This window comes from Castanea sativa, chromosome 2 (assembly GCF_040712315.1).
Source record: "Castanea sativa cultivar Marrone di Chiusa Pesio chromosome 2, ASM4071231v1".
Taxonomy (NCBI): domain Eukaryota; kingdom Viridiplantae; phylum Streptophyta; class Magnoliopsida; order Fagales; family Fagaceae; genus Castanea; species Castanea sativa.
Window position 1 is genome coordinate 1,580,433 of NC_134014.1, and position 19,673 is coordinate 1,600,105.

At 33.4% G+C, this 19,673-nt stretch overlaps 1 protein-coding gene across 3 annotated transcripts; it reads left to right on the top strand.

The window, feature by feature from the left end:
* The first annotated feature begins 12,214 nt into the window (after positions 1-12,214).
* LOC142623462 (type IV inositol polyphosphate 5-phosphatase 7-like) lies at positions 12,215-17,815 on the top strand. 3 transcript variants are annotated; one of them, XM_075796882.1, is made up of 14 exons: positions 12,215-12,789; positions 12,940-13,027; positions 13,452-13,523; positions 13,611-13,695; positions 13,797-13,901; positions 14,003-14,840; positions 14,955-15,148; positions 15,536-15,644; positions 15,753-15,901; positions 16,128-16,392; positions 16,558-16,663; positions 17,042-17,124; positions 17,221-17,403; positions 17,499-17,815. In XM_075796882.1, exons 1-10 carry the CDS (start codon positions 12,760-12,762, stop codon positions 16,348-16,350), a joined length of 1,893 nt encoding a protein of 630 aa, XP_075652997.1. In that variant the 5' UTR covers positions 12,215-12,759; the 3' UTR covers positions 16,351-16,392; positions 16,558-16,663; positions 17,042-17,124; positions 17,221-17,403; positions 17,499-17,815. The 3 variants fall into 3 exon arrangements, with proteins under 3 accessions (XP_075652997.1, XP_075652995.1, XP_075652996.1); XM_075796880.1 differs by having other exon boundaries at positions 12,623-12,789; positions 12,940-13,061; XM_075796881.1 differs by lacking the exon at positions 16,558-16,663 and having other exon boundaries at positions 12,623-12,789; positions 12,940-13,061.
* Positions 17,816-19,673: the final 1,858 nt, after the last annotated feature.

Here is a 19,673-nt window from a genome sequence, read left to right on the forward strand (position 1 = left end):
TCTGAATTCCAAGTGGAAACGAGAAAAGATGCAAAATATTATAAATTGTATGTAATTTCAAACTCTAAAAAAGTTTAGAGTCATTATCATTTACAAATCGAATGCCAATTACTACTCTTTGTAAGGGCTGTACTTGAAAATATATTATAGTATATCATATGGAGAAATAAAAGAATTTTAAAAAGTTTGGGGTCATGGCTCCCCTAGTCTACATGTGGCTCCGCCACTAGTTGATTTAGTGATTTGTAAGTTTCATCTTTCATGTAATGCATGAAGCTTTGAGTTCAAATTTTTAGCCAATGTGTAAGAGTCACCTTTATTAGGGATTGTTTTTGTTAATTATGTAATCAATGCGTATGGGATATTGGGATGGAAGGACTGAACACACCTAGGGTGTTAAAATGTTAATCATATATTCTAAGAATTTTTTTTTGCGAGAAAATATTCTAAGAATTATGAGTTCTTGACTATTCGTAAGGATTATTTTTGTTAAATATGACCAAAATGATTTGTCTTCTTTATTCTTCTACTTCCAAAAACGCATATATAAGAAAACTTTTCAACATGGAAAAACTTGGTGCCATGTATACATAATTACAGAAAATAAGATGAAGAATTGGACTTCATGCATTTCAGCTCTTTAGCAATCAGATTTCTTACATATACGATTTGCTCTTTTCAAACCCCCTTTTTTTTATTTAATGCTTAGAACAATAAATTCTCAATTCCCCTATTATTCTTCTAACACAACCTTGATAATTTGGTTTGGTGGGAATTCAAATGAGAATATTTAGCAAAAACATATAAAAGGAAATCATCACCTTTTTTTTTAATGGAAAATCATTTAATATTAATTAGGAAAATAATGAAATCATGAATAGAATATTTATGAATGATTTGGTGAGATCAATTTGACAGCAAACAGCATACCAAATCAAGGCCCTGAATTTTATTCCAAATTCCTAATACTTTGATGGGGTCAGGGTGCATAAGATTGAAGTCCCTGTCAGAAAATTCATTTTTCAATCAAAAGGGAGCATTGGGTCAAGTCATTTTCGTCGGCTTCACAGCTCACATTCAAAGTGTGGTCCTAATTCCTAATAGTATAGCTCGAATCTTGTGCATAACCCATCTTTCTGACCTTATTTTGGTGATATGAAGAATTAGCAACCAGCAGACAGAAATAGACCAATAAAAAGAGAAGTAATGGAAGAATTTCCCTCACTAAACTTTGAAGAGAGATCTACTATTCATATCCAAAAAAAACCAACAAAGAGAGAAAAAATAATGGCATAAATGTTCCAGCATGATCATCTAGTTTTTTACAATGACAAGTTCAAAGCAGATTGCTGTATTATTCGAAATGAAAATTTACTCGTCAAAGTTGATTATAAACAAACAAGAATGACAACATCAATTACCGACATGTTCTTACTCATTATAACAAACTTTTCACTTCGGAGATCACTAAGGTGGGCTCAATTACACCAACTCCATCATGATAAAACCTATATTATTGCCACCATCACAAGCTAGGCATAACTACATAGTCTACACTTGTAATTTAGTCATTTATGTGATTTATTCATTTGTGGGATACATCTGGGACCCCAGATTATTGATGTTCAAAATTATAAATATCAAACATGTAGACTAATGGACAAAATTGAATCATTGGGAAAAAAAAATTTACTTCTAAACTAACTTTAAAGGAAAATTCTTCAAGTTCATTACGTGACAATTCAAACAATCATGCACATGTACTTTTAATCACTTAACCTATCTAACGAGTCAAGTAATTTAACACGCATGGATAATTTAAGGTTATCTCAATATATATAGGGTTCTTTGCGGCCAAAAAGGAGAGGAATAAAATCTAAGAAATAATAATAATATATGAGGAAAAAAGAAAGGGTGCTTTAATATGGGAAGATAATATAATTATAAGCAAAGTATTTTGAACATGTGAGAGAGGTCTACATCAGAGGGCATAGTATCTTGTAGACATGTACAATACAGAGGTAAATAATTCAACTTTGCTGTTTGTAAGATATAAATGCTAAAGATAATGACATGTGAGTAAAGGTTGGTCACATTTTGAAAACCGAAGGACCCCAAAAACCATGCTCTTGAAACGGATAAAAAAAAACAAACAAACCTCTCTCAACAAAGAAAAAAGGAAAGGGAAGGAATGGGGTCTCTCAGCCAGAAAAAAAGCAATAAAGTAACTGAGAAGAAAAATCAATATGGTGTTGCTGCTCCCTTTGACTGCCTCGTAAATCTTGTTTTAGCCTGATTAGATTCATCAGCAGATAGAGAGAGAGAGAGAGAGGAGGAGGGCGGTTTTGGAAACATATATATAAAGCAAAAGCAAACACACAAACCAAATCTTCTGGGACTTCTTTATGTTTTTGACCCTATTTTTAATCATATATCTTATTCCATTTGGAGATCCATTGGTCCATCACTGTTTTGTGAAGTACGCAATCTCAGTCATCCAGTTGTGAACATATTATAGGGGCGGTTTAGGCTCTTTTTAAAGACAAAGAAAGACTCTGATCATGTTGTTCTTGATTCTGGAATATTATATTAGCATGTAGAAAATATTAAAGGGATACGGTACATTACACCTACAACTCTACAAGAATATTTTCTTTTGTCTACATCTTTGTGTTTTTTTTGCCTAAGTAGTTTACATCTTAACGTATTTTTCGATAACAATGACCTCTATGTCTAATTTGTAGGACTGTAAACGAGCCGAGTTTTGTCAAGTAGTGCATGTTTAAGCTTGGCTTGTCAAGAAAAATTAAAAGCTTAAGCTTGGCTTGAGCTCATGACAAGCCTAAAAATAGTGTTTGAGTTTAAGCTCGCAGAAAAGCCAAAAAGTTTGAGCTTGACTTGACTTGGCTTGATTAATTAGTCAAGTCAAGTTTAAGCTTAATATCAAGCTCAAGCTCAAAAGAACTCAAACTCAAGCTTAGGTCAAGCTTTTGAGCTTAAGATCTAAGAAAATTACATTTAAATCTCTAAAATTATGAAAAAAAATAGTATATTCATTTTATCATGCATCTAGCTTTACTTATAATTAGCCATTATTCAAATTAAAAATTTATATAATTAAATTCATTCATTTATCATTCCTTATTTACAGCTTCAGTAGTTGTTCAAAATACAATTTTTATATTTACATTAGATGGTAAAGAACTAAAAAAATACTTGTTTGTAATTATTGTGAATGAGAAAATACTAACATGTTTTATAATTTTACTTTAGATGATTGATAGGGAAGAATTATATGTGGCCTACTTAATTAATTAATTTATTTTAAATGTAATTATAGTCTAAAGTGGTTCTTAATCAGTTTAGAGGGAATGAAAAAATTAAGGTAATAAGTAGAGGTCTTATGTTGGCCATGTCAGGATTAAGATATGTGTAATGAGTATATTTAATTAACACATATAAACTTATAAATGAGTCTATGTTTGAATTGTTGTGTATCAAGAGTAATAGTTTATGTGTTTGTTCGTGAACAAATTTTTTTGCTTGGGCTTGGCTTATTTATTAAACAAGCTTAAAATTAAGACTTAAACTTGACTTATTTATAAATAAATAAACATGAACGAGTTTTTTATCGAGCCGAATCTGAGTTGTTCATGCTCGGTTTGGTTCATTTATAGCCCTAATGATTTGTGTAACAAAACACTTATAGGAGTAAGTTCGAATTAGTTCAATTGGTAAAGTCTTTTATAGTCGAATAAGTAATCACCATGAACAAATGCCATAAATTGAAACTTTCAACAAAAAAAATATTAATAATTGGTTTGTTATGTTTTGTGTAGGTGAGATTTAATTCTACATCTTTTATTTAACAATGAAAAAACTTTTTTTCTTTTTGGTAAACGAAAAAAATTTTAACAATTGAATTAATTAGAACTTACGATTTTATATATTTTAAACATATTTTTTGAAACTTTATTTAAAACATAGTAATACATAGGTTAGAATATATATATATATATATATATATATATATATATATATATTTATAATTACAATATCGGCATGTGTAATTCATTTGGTTTAAAGTTTTAAAAACAGGTCAAATTTTTGGCTTTAAAAAATATATAAATGAGTTTAGAAAGTACTTAAAATGTATAAGTAGAATTAATATCACTTTTTCATTTACTAATAATCAATCATTATGTCAGCAGTTTGTAAATTTTTTTGTAAAATAGTTTGTATTTCTAGCATTATTCGAATACTATACGCAAATACATACCATTTATTCACATTTTTTTGCAATGTAATATCATTCAATTTTTCTAAATTTAAAATCTAAAATATTTTTGGTGTGTATATTTTTGACAATTATATTCTCAATTATAATAATATAGATTGACATAATAAACAACAAGAGTACTAATAAGAATAAAAAGTCCAGTCAAATGGGACTTTTTCTTTATAAATATAATAAGGAACATGTTTAATACACGTGTTATATTTTAAATAGGAAAATTAAAATTTTATATTTTAAAGAGTTTGTGAGTTTATATGGTCAAAGTTTTTTTTTTAATGAGCATGTATTAAAATGATGTGGTACAATATTTGTATTTTGCTAACTATTATTTAATTTCCTTTTTTTTTTTCTGAATAATTTTTACTACAAATATCATATCTGTGTTATTTTATTTCATTGGTTGGGGATTAATTGGTATTGTCCGTTTCAGCCTTTCAGGGAATTGGGGTGGTGCTCACTGAAATCAAATAATAATAACAATAATGATTATTATTTTAACATCTCCATAAATTAATAATATGGAACATAAAAAGAACTTTAAATTGAGCAAAATTTAGCTGTAAAATTAGTCGTAGCCTTAAGTTACAACTATCACTAAAAAATTAATATGACTATATATTCTACAAACCTAACCGTTGGATTGCATGCTTTTTATATTCTTAATACATGCACATGTTAAATTTCATGCCAATCAAATTTGATTTATTATTCGATTTGTAGACTTATTTTTTATGTATGATTTTAAATTACAAAAACTTAGAATTTAAACATTTGATTGATGACATAGCTAGCTATTGATTTTTGATCTTCTTAAAATTTTACAAGCTTGAAAGATATAAAAAGAAAATGTAATCCAACAGTGAATTTGTCAAAATTCATATCCAATAAAAAGATATTGAGTGAAATTATAGCCTTAAACTACAACCAAATTTGTAACTAAACTTTGCCCAATTAAATTCATCCTCTTAATTTTGACAAGTTGCTGTCAATTATGTTATCAACTGCCTTGATTTGTAGTTAACTGGATTGGAGCCATTCACTCACTAAAAAGAAAAGAAAAGTAAAGGCTCACAGTCAACTTGCAAGACAAAAAATGGTGTTCTAACTTCTAACTCCGGATACCATATAAAATCTTTCCTATGATTATGATGTAAGAATAAATAATAAGATTCCTGAATTCTCATTATGTCTACATTGAATCCATGAACGCGGTGTTCCCTTTGATAGTTGATACTCCTTTGACATTGGGATTCTACTATGCTTAGTATGCTAGTGTACCGTAGAATAAAATTTGATCGAGACTTCCTATCAAGGTGTGAGAGATACTGAGATCTCTTCCTCTATTGCCAATTGGATGTCATTTTCATTTACTAAATGGACCCATTGTCTTTTTGATTTACAGCAACTCTCTATTCTCACAAGAATTTTAAATAACTCTATAATCACTTTTTCCACAAATTGTCCTTAATTAACATGTACTCTAGCTCTTTTCAAGTATTTATTTAGGCTATCATATTATAAGAAAATAATTAAAACTTATTTTGTTTTCTAAATGTATCTGTAGGGTCAATGGGCCCCAGAGTATATATCTATATATGTATTGGGCCAGTGGCCCAATCCGAGGAAATTAGGAAGTCCGAAAACGGGAAAATATCTCCTCAAGGGTCCGGGTTGGAAAGTAAAAGGATAAAGTCTGACTAAGGTCATCCAAGAAGGCGGCTTAAAACCGAGGTTGAGACAGATGGTCTGTTTACCTGAAGTAACCTTCTAGGAGATCTTGTAGATAAGGATGTACATGGTAAGAGTATAGGACAAGGAAGGGCCGTGAAATATCTAAGGAAAAAACTTTTGTCACCATAATGAATGCTCTATAGCTAACTCTCTGGCCGCATTAATGAGGAGATGATGGCTGAACATCAGTGTTCAGCCTTACAGCTACCTCCAAAGGCTTCAAGAAGGGGCTGATGAGACAAGTATCAAAACCAGTAATCTAATCCATAAGTGGAGGATGTAGAGAGGAAGAAGGATGATATAAAAAGAGGATGAGACATTCAGGAAAGGGGATCGGAGAGAAAGAAAGAAAACACTGTAGACTGGATATTTTTGTAATCTTCCTTTAAGAAGAAAGAAGTATAAGAACTAGCTCTTCTGTTTGAGTCCGATGACAATTTTTCATCATATAAACTTGTCCATCAATATTGTTTTATGATCTTGAGTCATTATCATTGTTAACTAAGCTCATAAACAATTAGATTTAAAACCCACTCTCTACAAATTTATTGTATTGGGCTCTTTGGGCCTATACCCTTTCTACTATTGGATTTAAGTGCAAATTGTGACCAGTATCCATTAAAAACACTAAAAAGTGTTTATTGAGCTATAAGTCTTTTAGTTTTCTTTTTGAAATTAAGGTTTAGCATATAGTTTGTATACAAAATGTTATTTCAGAAATGTTTATATAAATAAAATTTTATAAAAAATATTTTATGTAAAATTTTTTCTATTGAGCTACATAGCTCTTTGGTTTCCTTATTGAAATTAAGGTTTAGTTTGGTGTATAAAAAACTTTTTTTAAGCAATCTTTATATATGTAAGAGCATGAAATCTGGATTACCCAAGCCTACTTAGAATAATGAGATTGATGTTCCCAACCTGGCCCAAATCAATAAATATTTGTAAAGAGAGTGGGATGAATAAGTTTGAGTTTTGCTCGAGGACATAAATAGAGTAGGAGGAATCAAAAATCTTAGATTTAAATGTATAGATGGATCTTTACAAGCTTACCCGAGGACAATGTTCTTGGTTGTTACGTACACTGTTCACTCTCTTTCTCTCAGTTACTGTTCTAACTCTGATCTCTTTTTCTTGATTCTTTTTTTGATCCCCTTTATCTGAGAGTCTCTTTCCTTTATATACTTCATGGCCTCTCGCATCTTGGCCCTCCATCCTCAATCCTCCTAAATCCCCTTAGGGCGCTTGTCCCATTAGACTTCTGGTGAAGGTGGCGGAAGGAATTCCTGAGCTGTGGATATACCATTTAGGTTACTTTCTCATTAATGCAGTTGATAAAGCTGTTGCCAGCCATTTGATGCGGAGGAGTAAGCGAGACCTTACAAGAAACCTCCCACAATATCTTGTTTATCTCTTAAGGCGCCCACCTTCACCTCTTATATCCCCTAAGGACGCTCTGTCACTTCCCACTCTCTCCTCGGACCACCTCACTCCTCGGGCCATGAATGGTCCTTCATGAGGAACAATTGGAGGCTACAGCGGTGCTTCCAATATTCGGTCATCGGGCCTCCACAATATAAATAAAATTCTATTAAAAATATCTCAAAAAAAAAAAAAAACTACTCTTTTAGTGTAGTTGTGTGTGTGTATATATATATATATTTTTTTTTTTGAGCAATCGTTATATAAATAAAATTCTATTAAAAAAATCTCACTTAGGCATAGGACCATGTATTAAAGATGTCATGATAGGAAATATCCACATTATTTTGTATGAAAATTCTGTGAAATTCTTTTATAAGAAAGGCCTTTCTTATATATATTTTCCACTTAAAAATTGTATTACTATTTATTAATTAGCATACGACGAAACCAAATTAATGAGAAATAAATTTTCATTTTTTTCTGACAAACTTTCTCTCTCCAACTTAGAATGACAATTCAAGAAAATGCGCATCCAAACTTCCCTTTCCATTATGTCCTTATTGAATCCAAAAATATTGGTTTCTCATAGATACCACTCATGAAATGCCGCATCAAGGTTTGTCAAAGAGAGAAAAAAATGAAGTATATTTCAAGTTGTAGGGCTGTGTGTGTGGGGCCACTTGTTGTGCTCTTTAGATATCCAAATACCAAACATGGCCCATTGCTCTTTAGTCTTTGATACAATTCTTCACTTTACAAGTTTCTTTGTATTATTCAATGTTCTCTTTTTCACCTTATTGCTTCAAATCATTCCCCAAGACCCACATTAGATGAAGCATAAACGTGGCTGTGTTGTTCTAAATTTCATACAAAAAGGAAAAGCATATTGTCTCCTACCATTTCATGAAGGTAATTGATGTTTTGCTGATTAGATTACCTTGATTTGAACAATATGGAAGTCCACTCATTATACATGTTTACAAAATAGACAAGGAAAAAAAGCATTTTAATCGGTCCTCCATAATTTGAGTTTTTATCCTATTTCAACCCAATGGCTCTAGAGAATATACCCATATGCATGTATGTGCGCATTATATCTTCACCATGGCTGAGTTTTCATTCAAAGGATTCATCGATTTTTTGCTCAAATCTTATCCAATGATTCATCAATTATGCATGTTGGCCTGGAACTATTATTTCAAGAGCCTTGGAGTTAGGGGATTTTCTGAGATTCGGAATAATCGATCCACTTGACCAACTTGATTTGACTTGAAGGGTTATGGATGGGTTCTCGAAATCAAGTCTGACCATTAGGGGTTATCGGATATTCATGTGAGTCTCAAGTTGTTTTTATAAAAAAAAAAAAAAAATCACCTGAACATACAACTCGATTGTTATTTATATCCCCAATAGAAATGTGTAGCATTTTTATTGCACATTAGGATTTTTACCTTATGTTTATTCGACTCCACTTATATGACAAGATTTTTCTGCCCCAATTTCTCTCTCTCTCCCTCGTTGTCACCAACTTATTTTCATTCGTTGATTGCCTTTTCACCGGCCGCCGACCTATCATCACTCACTTCTCATCCCTTCACTGTTGCAGATTTCTCGCTCTTCCACTTTCATAAGTCCTAGCTCAGTACCATCATATCATCTGTTTGACAACCTTTGTGCCCAACCTAGCACAAATAGATGCTCACCCCTTTGTTGTTACTAAGTTCATATTTGTCTTTTGGTGTATGCTTTTTACAAATGATATAGTTTTTGTTGGATGAAACTAGAAAATGAGTTAAACAATGCCAAGTTATTTGACTAAAAGCTTCCAATTAAGTAAGACTAAAGCATAGGATATGGAATGTGAGTTTAGTAAAAGTAGAAACATAAATAAAGGGTCAGTAAGACTCAATAGTCAAGAGATACTAAAGAGAGAGAGTTTCTAATATCTAAAGGAAAATGTGAATCATAGGATAAGAGCAAGGTGGATGAAGTGGAGAATCGCATAAAAAAATTGTAATCGTAGAATATTTCTTAAGTTAAAGGGAATTTTTATTTATTTATAAGACTACTATAAACCAACTATGCTTTTATGGTATTAAATGTTGGGCCGTTAAGAAGTAACATATTCATAAATGAGTGTAACTAAAATGAAAAATATTAGCATAGATAAGTGGAAATACACAAAAAGATAGGATTTGAAATGAGGAAATCCGTTTAAAGATAGGAGTGACCCCTATTGATGAACATACGAGTCGCTTGAGTTGGTTTGGTCATGTTAAGAGGAAAGTGACTAATGTACTGGTAAGAAAGAATGAATTGATTTAAGTTGAGGGAACGAAAAAAGTAAAGAAAGACAAGAAATAACATTAGAAAGTTAGTAAAAAATGACATGTCAATTAAAGAAATAACATATAGTACGACTTCAAATAAAATATAATGGGGAAAAAGAATACATGTGATCACCGCTGGCTAATTTTTTTTTTTTTTTTTGAGAGAGAATTTCAATCTATGATGTCCACTTCTGATAATAGCTTTTTATCATTAAATCAAGACACCAATTGGTTTTTGGTGCAAGTATGAATTAATCCTCAGATCTTTTATTCAACCATTAGATATTTTACTAGTTGAGCGAACTGGAACCCACAACTAGTTTGTTAAGGATTACTAGCTGCTTGAAAAATTTTGGAACTAGGATTTTGTTATTATTTTTATTGTTGTTATCTTGAATATCTCATATCCATGGGCCAATTTTGACCAATTTGCCGCTCAGCAACGGTTCCAAAAATACCCATTCTAAAAATGATCCGGTCAAGTGGTGGGTTTAACCTAAACTTAAACTTGACTTACCTATAAACACCCTTACTTAAAGTTGAATTATAGAGAATTTGAGCTCATATCATATGTGGTTTATATTGCAAGATGGAGGGAAAAAAAAAGACACCGCATATTATAAAGGGACAATTGACTCTTTTATCTTAATGGTTATAACAAAAAGAAAACAAAAGAGAATGACACAAACCTTCATTACTTACTAAAAAAGAAAAAAAAAAAAGACCTTATCATTTCAAATTGGGACCAATAGGCTATAAAAACCAAAATAAAACTACTGTGCACTTGGGTTAGTGGGGGATCATGAAGTTGCTAAGGATTTCCATTCATAATAGTTTTTGTGCCATTGTGTTTGTGTGGTACCCCAGCTTGGATTTTTACGCCGTCAGCTCACTATATTTTGTCCTTTGAAAGACATATACATATAAAAAATTTGCCCCTATTAGATGTTTTAAAGGCACAAAAGCAATCATGAGGATTAGGATGAGTCCAAATATAACAGACGGCCTCATATATTCATATACTATATATTAAGGCTGGTCAATGCTTCAAACTATGGAGCTTAACCCAAACTTTTTTATGCATTGAAATGGGTTTTTAATTAAAAAAGCCAAAGGTTTGTTGAATGCCCGAGGAGACACCATACTAGCGTGGGCGGCGGACGGCGAGGCCGCACATCAAACTAAAAATAGTATGAATTTTCATTTTTGTGTGACCAAAATAACATATTCAACTCATAAAAGTGAGGAAGCTCCTCACATTAAAATTAAATTATGGAAAATAATAGTCACCAAGACACAAAGTTGGTACTTCTAAAGTACTAAAGGTCTAAAACATTAATACATAAAATGGTCAAAATATTGTTTTTTTCCCAATAAACAGAAAGAGCCCCCCAACTTACTGAACTTGGGACACTTGTCCTTCTTTCCAAAGACACTATCCTAGCTAGATCGAGCCAAACAACCTTAACAGTAGTTTAAAAACATTTTCCACAATCCATGTCATTGCACCAATAGTCGAACCTACAGTAGGAACAGACATGAAGACACTGCTCCACAAAACCAAACTTGGCAAAGGGGTTAAAAAATGACAAAAATGAAGTTTTTTTTTTTTGGAGGAGATTCACAAACCTTTACAATTTTTTATTTTCTTAATTATTAAGTTGATAAATTATGATTAGTGTATAATAAAAATGATGTTAATGATGGTCTTGTTTGAACTGTAATCTCGACAAATTATGAAAGAAAGTTGTAAATTTGTCATATATGATATATTGTGGAAAGTTTAATCTCACCAAAATGCAAAATCCAAAAAATCCTAACAAGTAAAAGCCTCACAAAACCTAAAAAGAAAGAAAAAAAAAAAAGTTTGAAAGACAAAGTTCAGAATTGTCAATGTTTAAGTTAGAACACTGTACCTTCAATTGCAAACATTCCTTGTCCAACAAAAGAAGAAACAAAATATAAAAAAGAAGAAGAAACAAAATAAAAAATAAAACTAGAGTCATATAGTACTACATACTATACTAGTCTAGTCTACAACACATACATTCTCTTTATCTTTTTTACTTTCTTTAAGTACTGCTTTTGCTTTGATGGAAGACCAAAACGGGAAGAAGGAGAAGGGATACAGCTATAGGGTACCCCTTCACTTCACTTTGCTGACCGAAAGGGCAGCCTTTGTCTAAGCTGCCCGACTCAGTTTTTTGTTCTGCAATCAGTAATGTAAAAGCTTATAAAACTGCCTGCCCGTTTGCCCTTTCATGCTTTGGACCCTTTGTCTTGTGCTTTGTGGTAAAACCAATAAAATTAACAAACAAAACCAACACAACACAAAAACAAAGACAAAGTCTTTCTCTTTCTCTCTCTTATTATGCACTTTATTCTGTTCAAATTCGATACTTTGCTGTTGTTACTGAGACCGAGGCTCTTTGTTCAAAGAGAGAGAAAGGGAAGCTCAAGGCCAAAGCTTTACACTTTCTCTCTTTCTCTCTCTGCCGCATTGTCTTGTTCTACTTCAGAATCTCATCTCACTTCCACGCATTAAAGCATTGTCTCTCTTTCTCAGTCGTTGGTTTTTTTTCTCATATTTCCTGGGTTGTTGCTTCTTTGTGTCTTAAAGGCTTTCAAAGAGTGCATTTAATAGCACCAATAGAGGACAGCAAGAAAACCCATTTTGTTTTCTTTGGTCTCTTTAAGGCTGAGCTCATCAAGAGTCCGTTTTGGTGCTTTTGGGAGTTACATACAACAGACTTATTTATGTTGTTGTTGAAGTCGAAGTTGAACTGAGCTAGCTTGTTCTTTTGTTGCAAAGCTCATCAGTATAGAGAAAAACACAAGAGAGGAGTGGCTAATGCGGTTCTAACTTCTATTCCTTATGTTCTGACATCTTTGGTTGGTTCTAAGCAAAACCCTGAAATCCAGAAATAGTAGAGAAGAGAATATACTTGGAGAGCTGTATGAAGTGGTAGTGAAACAATGAGAGATGGGAATTCCAAGAAAAGCAAGGTTTTATTTTTTACTTTCTTCTGCTACAAAAGATATTCTCTTCTTGGGGGAAAAAAAATTTATATAATGGAATTATTTCTGAATTCCTTTCTCTCTTTTCTTAATTATTGGAAGTTGTCAAGCTGATTCTTTGTTTGTTGTTTGGTGAAGCTCTCATGGTCAAAGAAAATGGTCAGGAAGTGGTTCAATATCAAGAGCAAAACAGAGGATTTTCAGGCGGATGAAGTTAATTATGGAGGTGGATATCTTTGTTCTCTCTGGGTTCTTACTTGGTTGGTAATTGTTAGAACTTTGGGAGTTAAATCTTAGCCTCAATATCAGCAAATAATATGTGATTTTGAGGAAGGGAACAGATATGTGTATTTTTTTTAAACTTTATTGTAAAATGTTATCATGGTTCTCACTTCTCAAAATACTATGTACTTGGCCAAATAATTGAGGATTCTGTTTCACTTCATAAGCACTGAATATTCTCATATTCTAAATTCTAAATTTCTTTTTTCCAAAATTTCATAGTAACCAAATTATGAATTAACTCAATTGATCAAGTTTGTTTTTGCTGCTTCTAAAACATTCTTGGTTTTTGTATTTTTCTTTATGGAATTTATATCCTTTTTGTTTTAAAAGTATGATTGATGCATTAACGAAGATTTCTTCTTCAGGAGGTGATGTGGAATATAGGACTAGCAGCTTCTCAGAGAGGGAGTCATGCACAACCAAAAAAAGCAAAACAGGTTTAGTATGATTAGAACACGATTTTGACACATCTTAGTAAGTTATCTTTTTTCCTAATTTTTTGTCGTCCTCTCTATAATGTGCAGAAAAATTTAGCCGGAACACAGAGCAGGTCCGGCGAGCAAGAATGAATCTTGATCACCCTCGGATTATAGATGTGCAGAACTATAGGTAACCTTCCCTTCCTTCTTTTTCCTTTCTCTTCTTACAAATGGTATTGACTTGTAATTGTATTGATTATGAAAGCTTCTCTCTTTTTGATTTGGTTTCAGCCTATTCGTAGCTACCTGGAATGTGGCTGGAAGATCCCCACCAAGTAATTTGAATCTAGATGACTTGCTTCATGCCTCACCTCCTGCTGACATTTATGTTCTTGGGTATGTTTTGGAAGGCTTATATTTCCACATTTTGCTTTGGAAGGAAACTCTGAAATTGGCACATTACTTATATATGCCATTCTGTTCTTTGTCTGTTTCAGTTTTCAAGAAATTGTTCCATTGAATGCTGGTAATGTTTTGGGAGCAGAAGACAATGGCCCTGCCAAAAAATGGCTGTCTCTCATTCGAAAGACTCTAAATAATTTTCCTGGGACCAGTGGAGGTAGTGGATGCTATACACCATCTCCCATTCCTGAGCCAATTGTAGAAATAAATGCAGATTTTGAGGGATCAACTAGGCAGAAGAACTCATCTTTCTTTCATCGCCGGTCGTTCCAGACAACACAGAGCTGGAGAATGGACAATGACCCCTCAATTCCACAACCACGACTTGATCGACGATTCAGTGTTTGTGATAGAGTAATCTTTGGCCATAGGCCTAGTGACTATGATCCTAATTACAGATGGGGTCACAGGCCAAGTGACTATTCTAGGCCAAGCGACTATTCCAGACCTAGTGACTACGATCCTAATTACAGATGGGGCCACAGGCCAAGTGACTATTCTAGGCCAAGCGACTATTCCAGGCCTAGTGATTATGATCCCAATCACAGATGGGGGCATAGGCCAAGTGACTATTCTAGGCCAAGCGACTATTCCAGGCCTAGTGACTATTCCAGATGGGGTTCATCTGATGATGATAATGGTCCGGGCGATTCACCAAGTACTGTCTTATATTCACCAATGTCCTATGGTGGATATGCAGCAAATGAAGATGGATATAGAATGCCAACACGTTCGAGGTACTGCTTAGTTGCAAGCAAACAAATGGTTGGCATATTTCTCACAGTTTGGGTGAGAAGTGAATTGAGAGACCATGTTCGGAACATGAAAGTATCCTGTGTGGGTAGAGGATTGATGGGTTACCTCGGAAATAAGGTACCATATTATTCAATAAAATGATCATTACCATATTTATCCCCCTTTTTTTTAAAGAATTTTCTTAGATGTATTTAACTAAAAGAATGAGCAATGTTCTGCTTGAATCTGCAGGGTTCAATTTCGGTCAGCATGTCTTTACACCAAACATCTTTTTGCTTCGTCTGTAGCCATTTGACTTCAGGACAGAAGGAGGGTGATGAGCTAAGAAGGAACTCTGATGTTATGGAGATCATTAGGAAAACAAGGTTTCCACGGGTCCATGGCTCGGGCGATGAGAAGTCCCCAGAAACAATCCTTGAGCATGAGTAAGACCCTTGCACATTGTTCATCAATTAAATAGGACTCTAATAACTTGCAGTGCAACAGAAATTTAGGGGAGATTAGGGTAAATGCAGATTCATGCGATCTGAAAACAATAAGAAAAAAAAAAAAAAACTAATTGTTCACATCCTTGGAATATAAATTAATTGATCATATATTTTATAGGATTTCTAATTTTAAACATACCAATTTTGTTCTTTTTTTTTTCATCTAATTCATTCCACCTCTTGAAAGTTAAGGAATGACAACAATTTGTATAGACCTTGTACACACATATACTTGCATAAACTAGTAATTATCATTGTTCAACAAAACTTGCCTTCTATCTCCTAAATTTGTTTTGTTTTGTTTTTTTTTTTTTTTCAACCTAGTCGAGTTATATGGCTTGGGGATCTGAATTATCGCATTGCCCTCTCTTACCGCTCTGCTACGGCACTTGTTGAGATGCAAAATTGGAGGGCATTGTTAGAGAATGACCAGGCATGTTTCCTCTCTTGAAATCCTCTCTGTTTCCAATTGCTTACTTTCAGATTTATTACTTATATGAAGAAGACGTTCGATCTAAATTGTTGATGTTTCTCTTCACAGTTACGTAAAGAGCAAAGAAATGGTCGTGTTTTTAAGGGATGGAATGAAGGGAAGATATATTTTCCCCCAACTTACAAGTATTCAACTAATTCAGACAGATATGCAGGGGATGATATGCATCCAAAGGAGAAGCGCAGAACACCTGCCTGGTAAGATCATCTGTCCTATCTTATGGGCAACAATATGTGAAATAATAACTTAAATGCATAATCGACATAGTGTGGAGATTAATAAAAATGATACATATTTTTTTCTTTGTTAGATGGATTGTAGACCATATTATGGGGCATAGGATGTAGGTAGTGAGGGTCTTTGTGTTGTTGCATTCATAATTTTAGTACCTTTTTGTGCTGATTTAATTATTTTTGTTTAAAGGTGTGATCGAATTTTGTGGCATGGAGAAGGCCTCCATCAATTGTCCTATGTCCGTGGTGAATCTAGATTTTCAGATCATAGACCGGTTTATGGCATATTTTGGGCAGAGGTTGAGTCAAGCCAAAGCCGATTGAGGAAAAGCATGAGTTGTTCTGATTCCAGGATTGAGGTGGAGGAGCTTCTGCCGTATGCACATGGATATACTGAACTTAACTTTTTCTAAAGGAATGGACAATAGTTGAGATCCACATTGACCTGCACTAGAGTAAGCTCTCTCTCTCTCTGCCTGTACACAGACAATTTTGCATGTTAGAGTAGATATTTGGCCTTGGGATGCATTACTTACTACTTACTACTTACTTAGTTGCCTTGACATTATGTAAGCTAACCTGACAAGGAGATTAATTGAAGTATATTCTTACTATTTCAGATCCTTGCTCTTTCCCATAACTGTGTGATTACTAAGGCCAATAACCATTTGAAGAATTTCAATTATTTCTGCATATCAATTATAATTTGCATCTTCCGTCAATCAGGTGAATACCCCACCTTCAGTTCCTTCCCCCCCTCTCTTTTATTTCTATTTTCCCTTTCAAGCATTATATGTGGCTGGGAGTACAGATATGGAAGTAGGCAAGTCTCCTTGATGACATTACTTCCCAGCCTCTTGCTATAAGCATGGAGGATGTACTTAGTACAATACCCCACCAAGGACTGAATCATGCCTCTTTTGGTCCCCTTAGTGCATGCATTTTGTGAATCCATGTGCAAATCTAGTTGAAAAACATAAAATGCGCTTTGCATAATCTGAAAGTTTTTCACATTTACATTCTCTTTCCCTTATCCTTTGAGTGTTTTCATGAGCAGCATATATATTGCTTGTTCCTGTTCTTATCTAGCCATTTGGTCCCCAGTTGCAGGAGGGAATCACTTTGAAACAAAATTCATCACCCTTGAAGAGTGATGGAGACATTCCGTTGCTCACAAACCGAAAAAGGTTGGTCTCCCTCTCCTTTTTTTATATTTACTTTTCTTGGTTTTGCTGTAGCTCTCAGTTCCTTTGTCTAATTTAACCTTTACTTTCTCTTACCAGGTGTTAATTTTGTAATTTCCATCCCCAACACACTGTACCTTTGATCATCATAACTTGTTAGCTAACAACACACTAGTTTCAGTATTATGCATAAATTTTGTTAACTGATCTGATTAACAAGCACCTACTTTTCTGGCATCACGAAGTTCCGTAAGAGCATTTGCAGTCCTGCATAATAATCAGGTACTATATACATATGTTAATTAGTGCTTACTTCTATACTTAACACTAAATAACTTGTCCATGTACTTATGATCAAAATCTTTTTTGCTCTGCAGGATGAACTCAGCCTATCAAGAAGTGCCAAGTGGGTGGATGACGATTTTTTCATTCTTTAATTTGTCTAGGGACTATATAGATAATAGATGATGACTGAATGAAGGTGAAAGATAGTCAAAATAATCATTTGGATACCAAATTTTTTGTTTTAAATACAAACAGAAGTAAAGAAAGGTTTTTTGGATACTCATTGCCAAACTGATGGAAACAAATTGTAAAGAAAGAAGAAAATGAAGTCGATGATAGAAATCTGATTCCTCTTGTTCCCTCTATTGTAGTTAATGATTTTACTGAAAAAGTTGTTTTCTTGATGGTCTCCCATCCCCACTGCTGTTGGCTTTTCTTTTTACCATGAGGTGAATAACAAACTAGAAAAGAACAAGACAGATTCACAGCTTTGGCAGTATCAGACGCCATGATTTAGAGACTGCTCTTTAAGAAAGATTTCTTATTCCACGTTTGTCTTTTGCTGTTTGTTCTAAATGTTACTATTAATTACTTTAATCATTAATACCATAAACACAACAGTGGAGGCAGCAATAACAGCGTCCAAATTCAGATAAAGAGTAACCAAAGTGGCTATAGGACTATTTCTACTAAAATAAAGCTAATTACCCAACAAGTTTCAAAACTGTTTTCACAGTTGCTGAGGTGGCATGTTGTGATTGGTTTATGATAAAAATGATTCCAGTAATTGTCTCATATCAAACTGATGTTGTATTAATCACAATTTGCTACTTCAATAAGTTGTGAAATTTTTTTTGCTTAATGACATTATTGTTTTGAATATACCTTAAAAAACTGTATTATGTTAATAAGCTGTAATTTGTTAGTGCATGCGTACTCCTTCTCATGCATTTCAACAGAGAAGCATAGGAAGCATTTTTGCCTTTTTGTGGATTCCAATGGTTTCTTATACCTATTTCATTTTATTAATGTTTTTCCCACTAATGGGTCAGCTAAAGCCTACACATGACATGATTACATCATTTTAGATAGCGTCAAACTCAATCCAACCTTCTGTATCTCAGCATTGCATAAGGCCACTCTGCAACTCTTCCTAAAGTACAAAAGCCTTGTGCCTGTGTCTGAGGTCCAAATGCTTGATACATCAGTGCATCACTACTGTTTACCTTGCTCTTATTACTACAATTTATTTGCGCGTGCAAATTTTTAATTTGCAATGATGTACTATTATTTGTTTGAATCCTAGAGGTGCTATTGCAGTACCAGAAACAACATGAAATGAGGCGCATAAGCGTTTTGCTTTGATGCTTTTGAATCTTGAGGTTGTCACCTGGTTCAAAGTAATTATTAAAATAAAATGAAGAAAATAAAAGATGTAGAGAGAAGAGAGGGGAAAGTCCTTTGTGACTATGTTTGTACTATTTTGAATTGTGTATTTCAAGAATCCAATATAGGATATATACACACACACACACAATGATTGACCTGTAGAAGCCATTGATAATGCCCGAATCAAGACATCAATTATTCTTGATATGCCTTGATGCAGGGCTCAAGAAAGGAGCATGACTAAGGTGTAAAACATAGAGGACAGATACACTTTGTCATGTAAAACATGTTCATTTACTAACAATAATCGAAGTTATCCACTATAGTTCAAGTTAGCTCTCTTTTACTCAATTGCAAGTAGTTGACTTGAATGGTATTATTTGAGCTGAGAGCTTTAAAGGGGGGAGTGCTCAACGAAATTTTTTGTCATTCATCTGAACTCTGAAACTTGGTAGTTTGAATCAGCTACCCAAGCTAGTTGCCATTGGCTATAACTGAATAAAATTCCATATTCATACCCAAAAAAAAAAAAAAAAAGGAAAAAAGAAGGCTTTAGCTAGTCGGTATCAAGATTAAAAAAAGATTCTTGTGGGCCTCGTTTCCCACACGAAACCATGATGAATAGAGTCCTTTAAAATTTTGGAGTTTTCTCTGAAGTTTTTTCACTTTTAAAGATTCAAATGCATGATTTTTTCCTCTCTTTTTTTTTATTGAGGATTCTACACGCATGGCATGGCGTGGATGCTAGTATAGAATCATAATTATGGAGTGAAAAGGGTTCTTCTGATGTGATCCCATTTCCTTTCTGTTTTTACAAGTCCTTATCCTTCGTAGAGAGGCTCATACCCAACTCAAGTGCCCAGGTTCTAGCGTGGACT

Coding starts and splice junctions, on each gene's coding strand:
- LOC142623462 (XM_075796880.1), top strand. CDS start 12,767: ATGGGAATTCCAAGAAAAGCAAG. Junction 13,062..13,451: donor TCTCTCTGGGTTCTTACTTG/GTTGGTAATTGT, acceptor TTTCTTCTTCAG/GAGGTGATGTGGAATATAGG. Junction 13,524..13,610: donor AACCAAAAAAAGCAAAACAG/GTTTAGTATGAT, acceptor TATAATGTGCAG/AAAAATTTAGCCGGAACACA.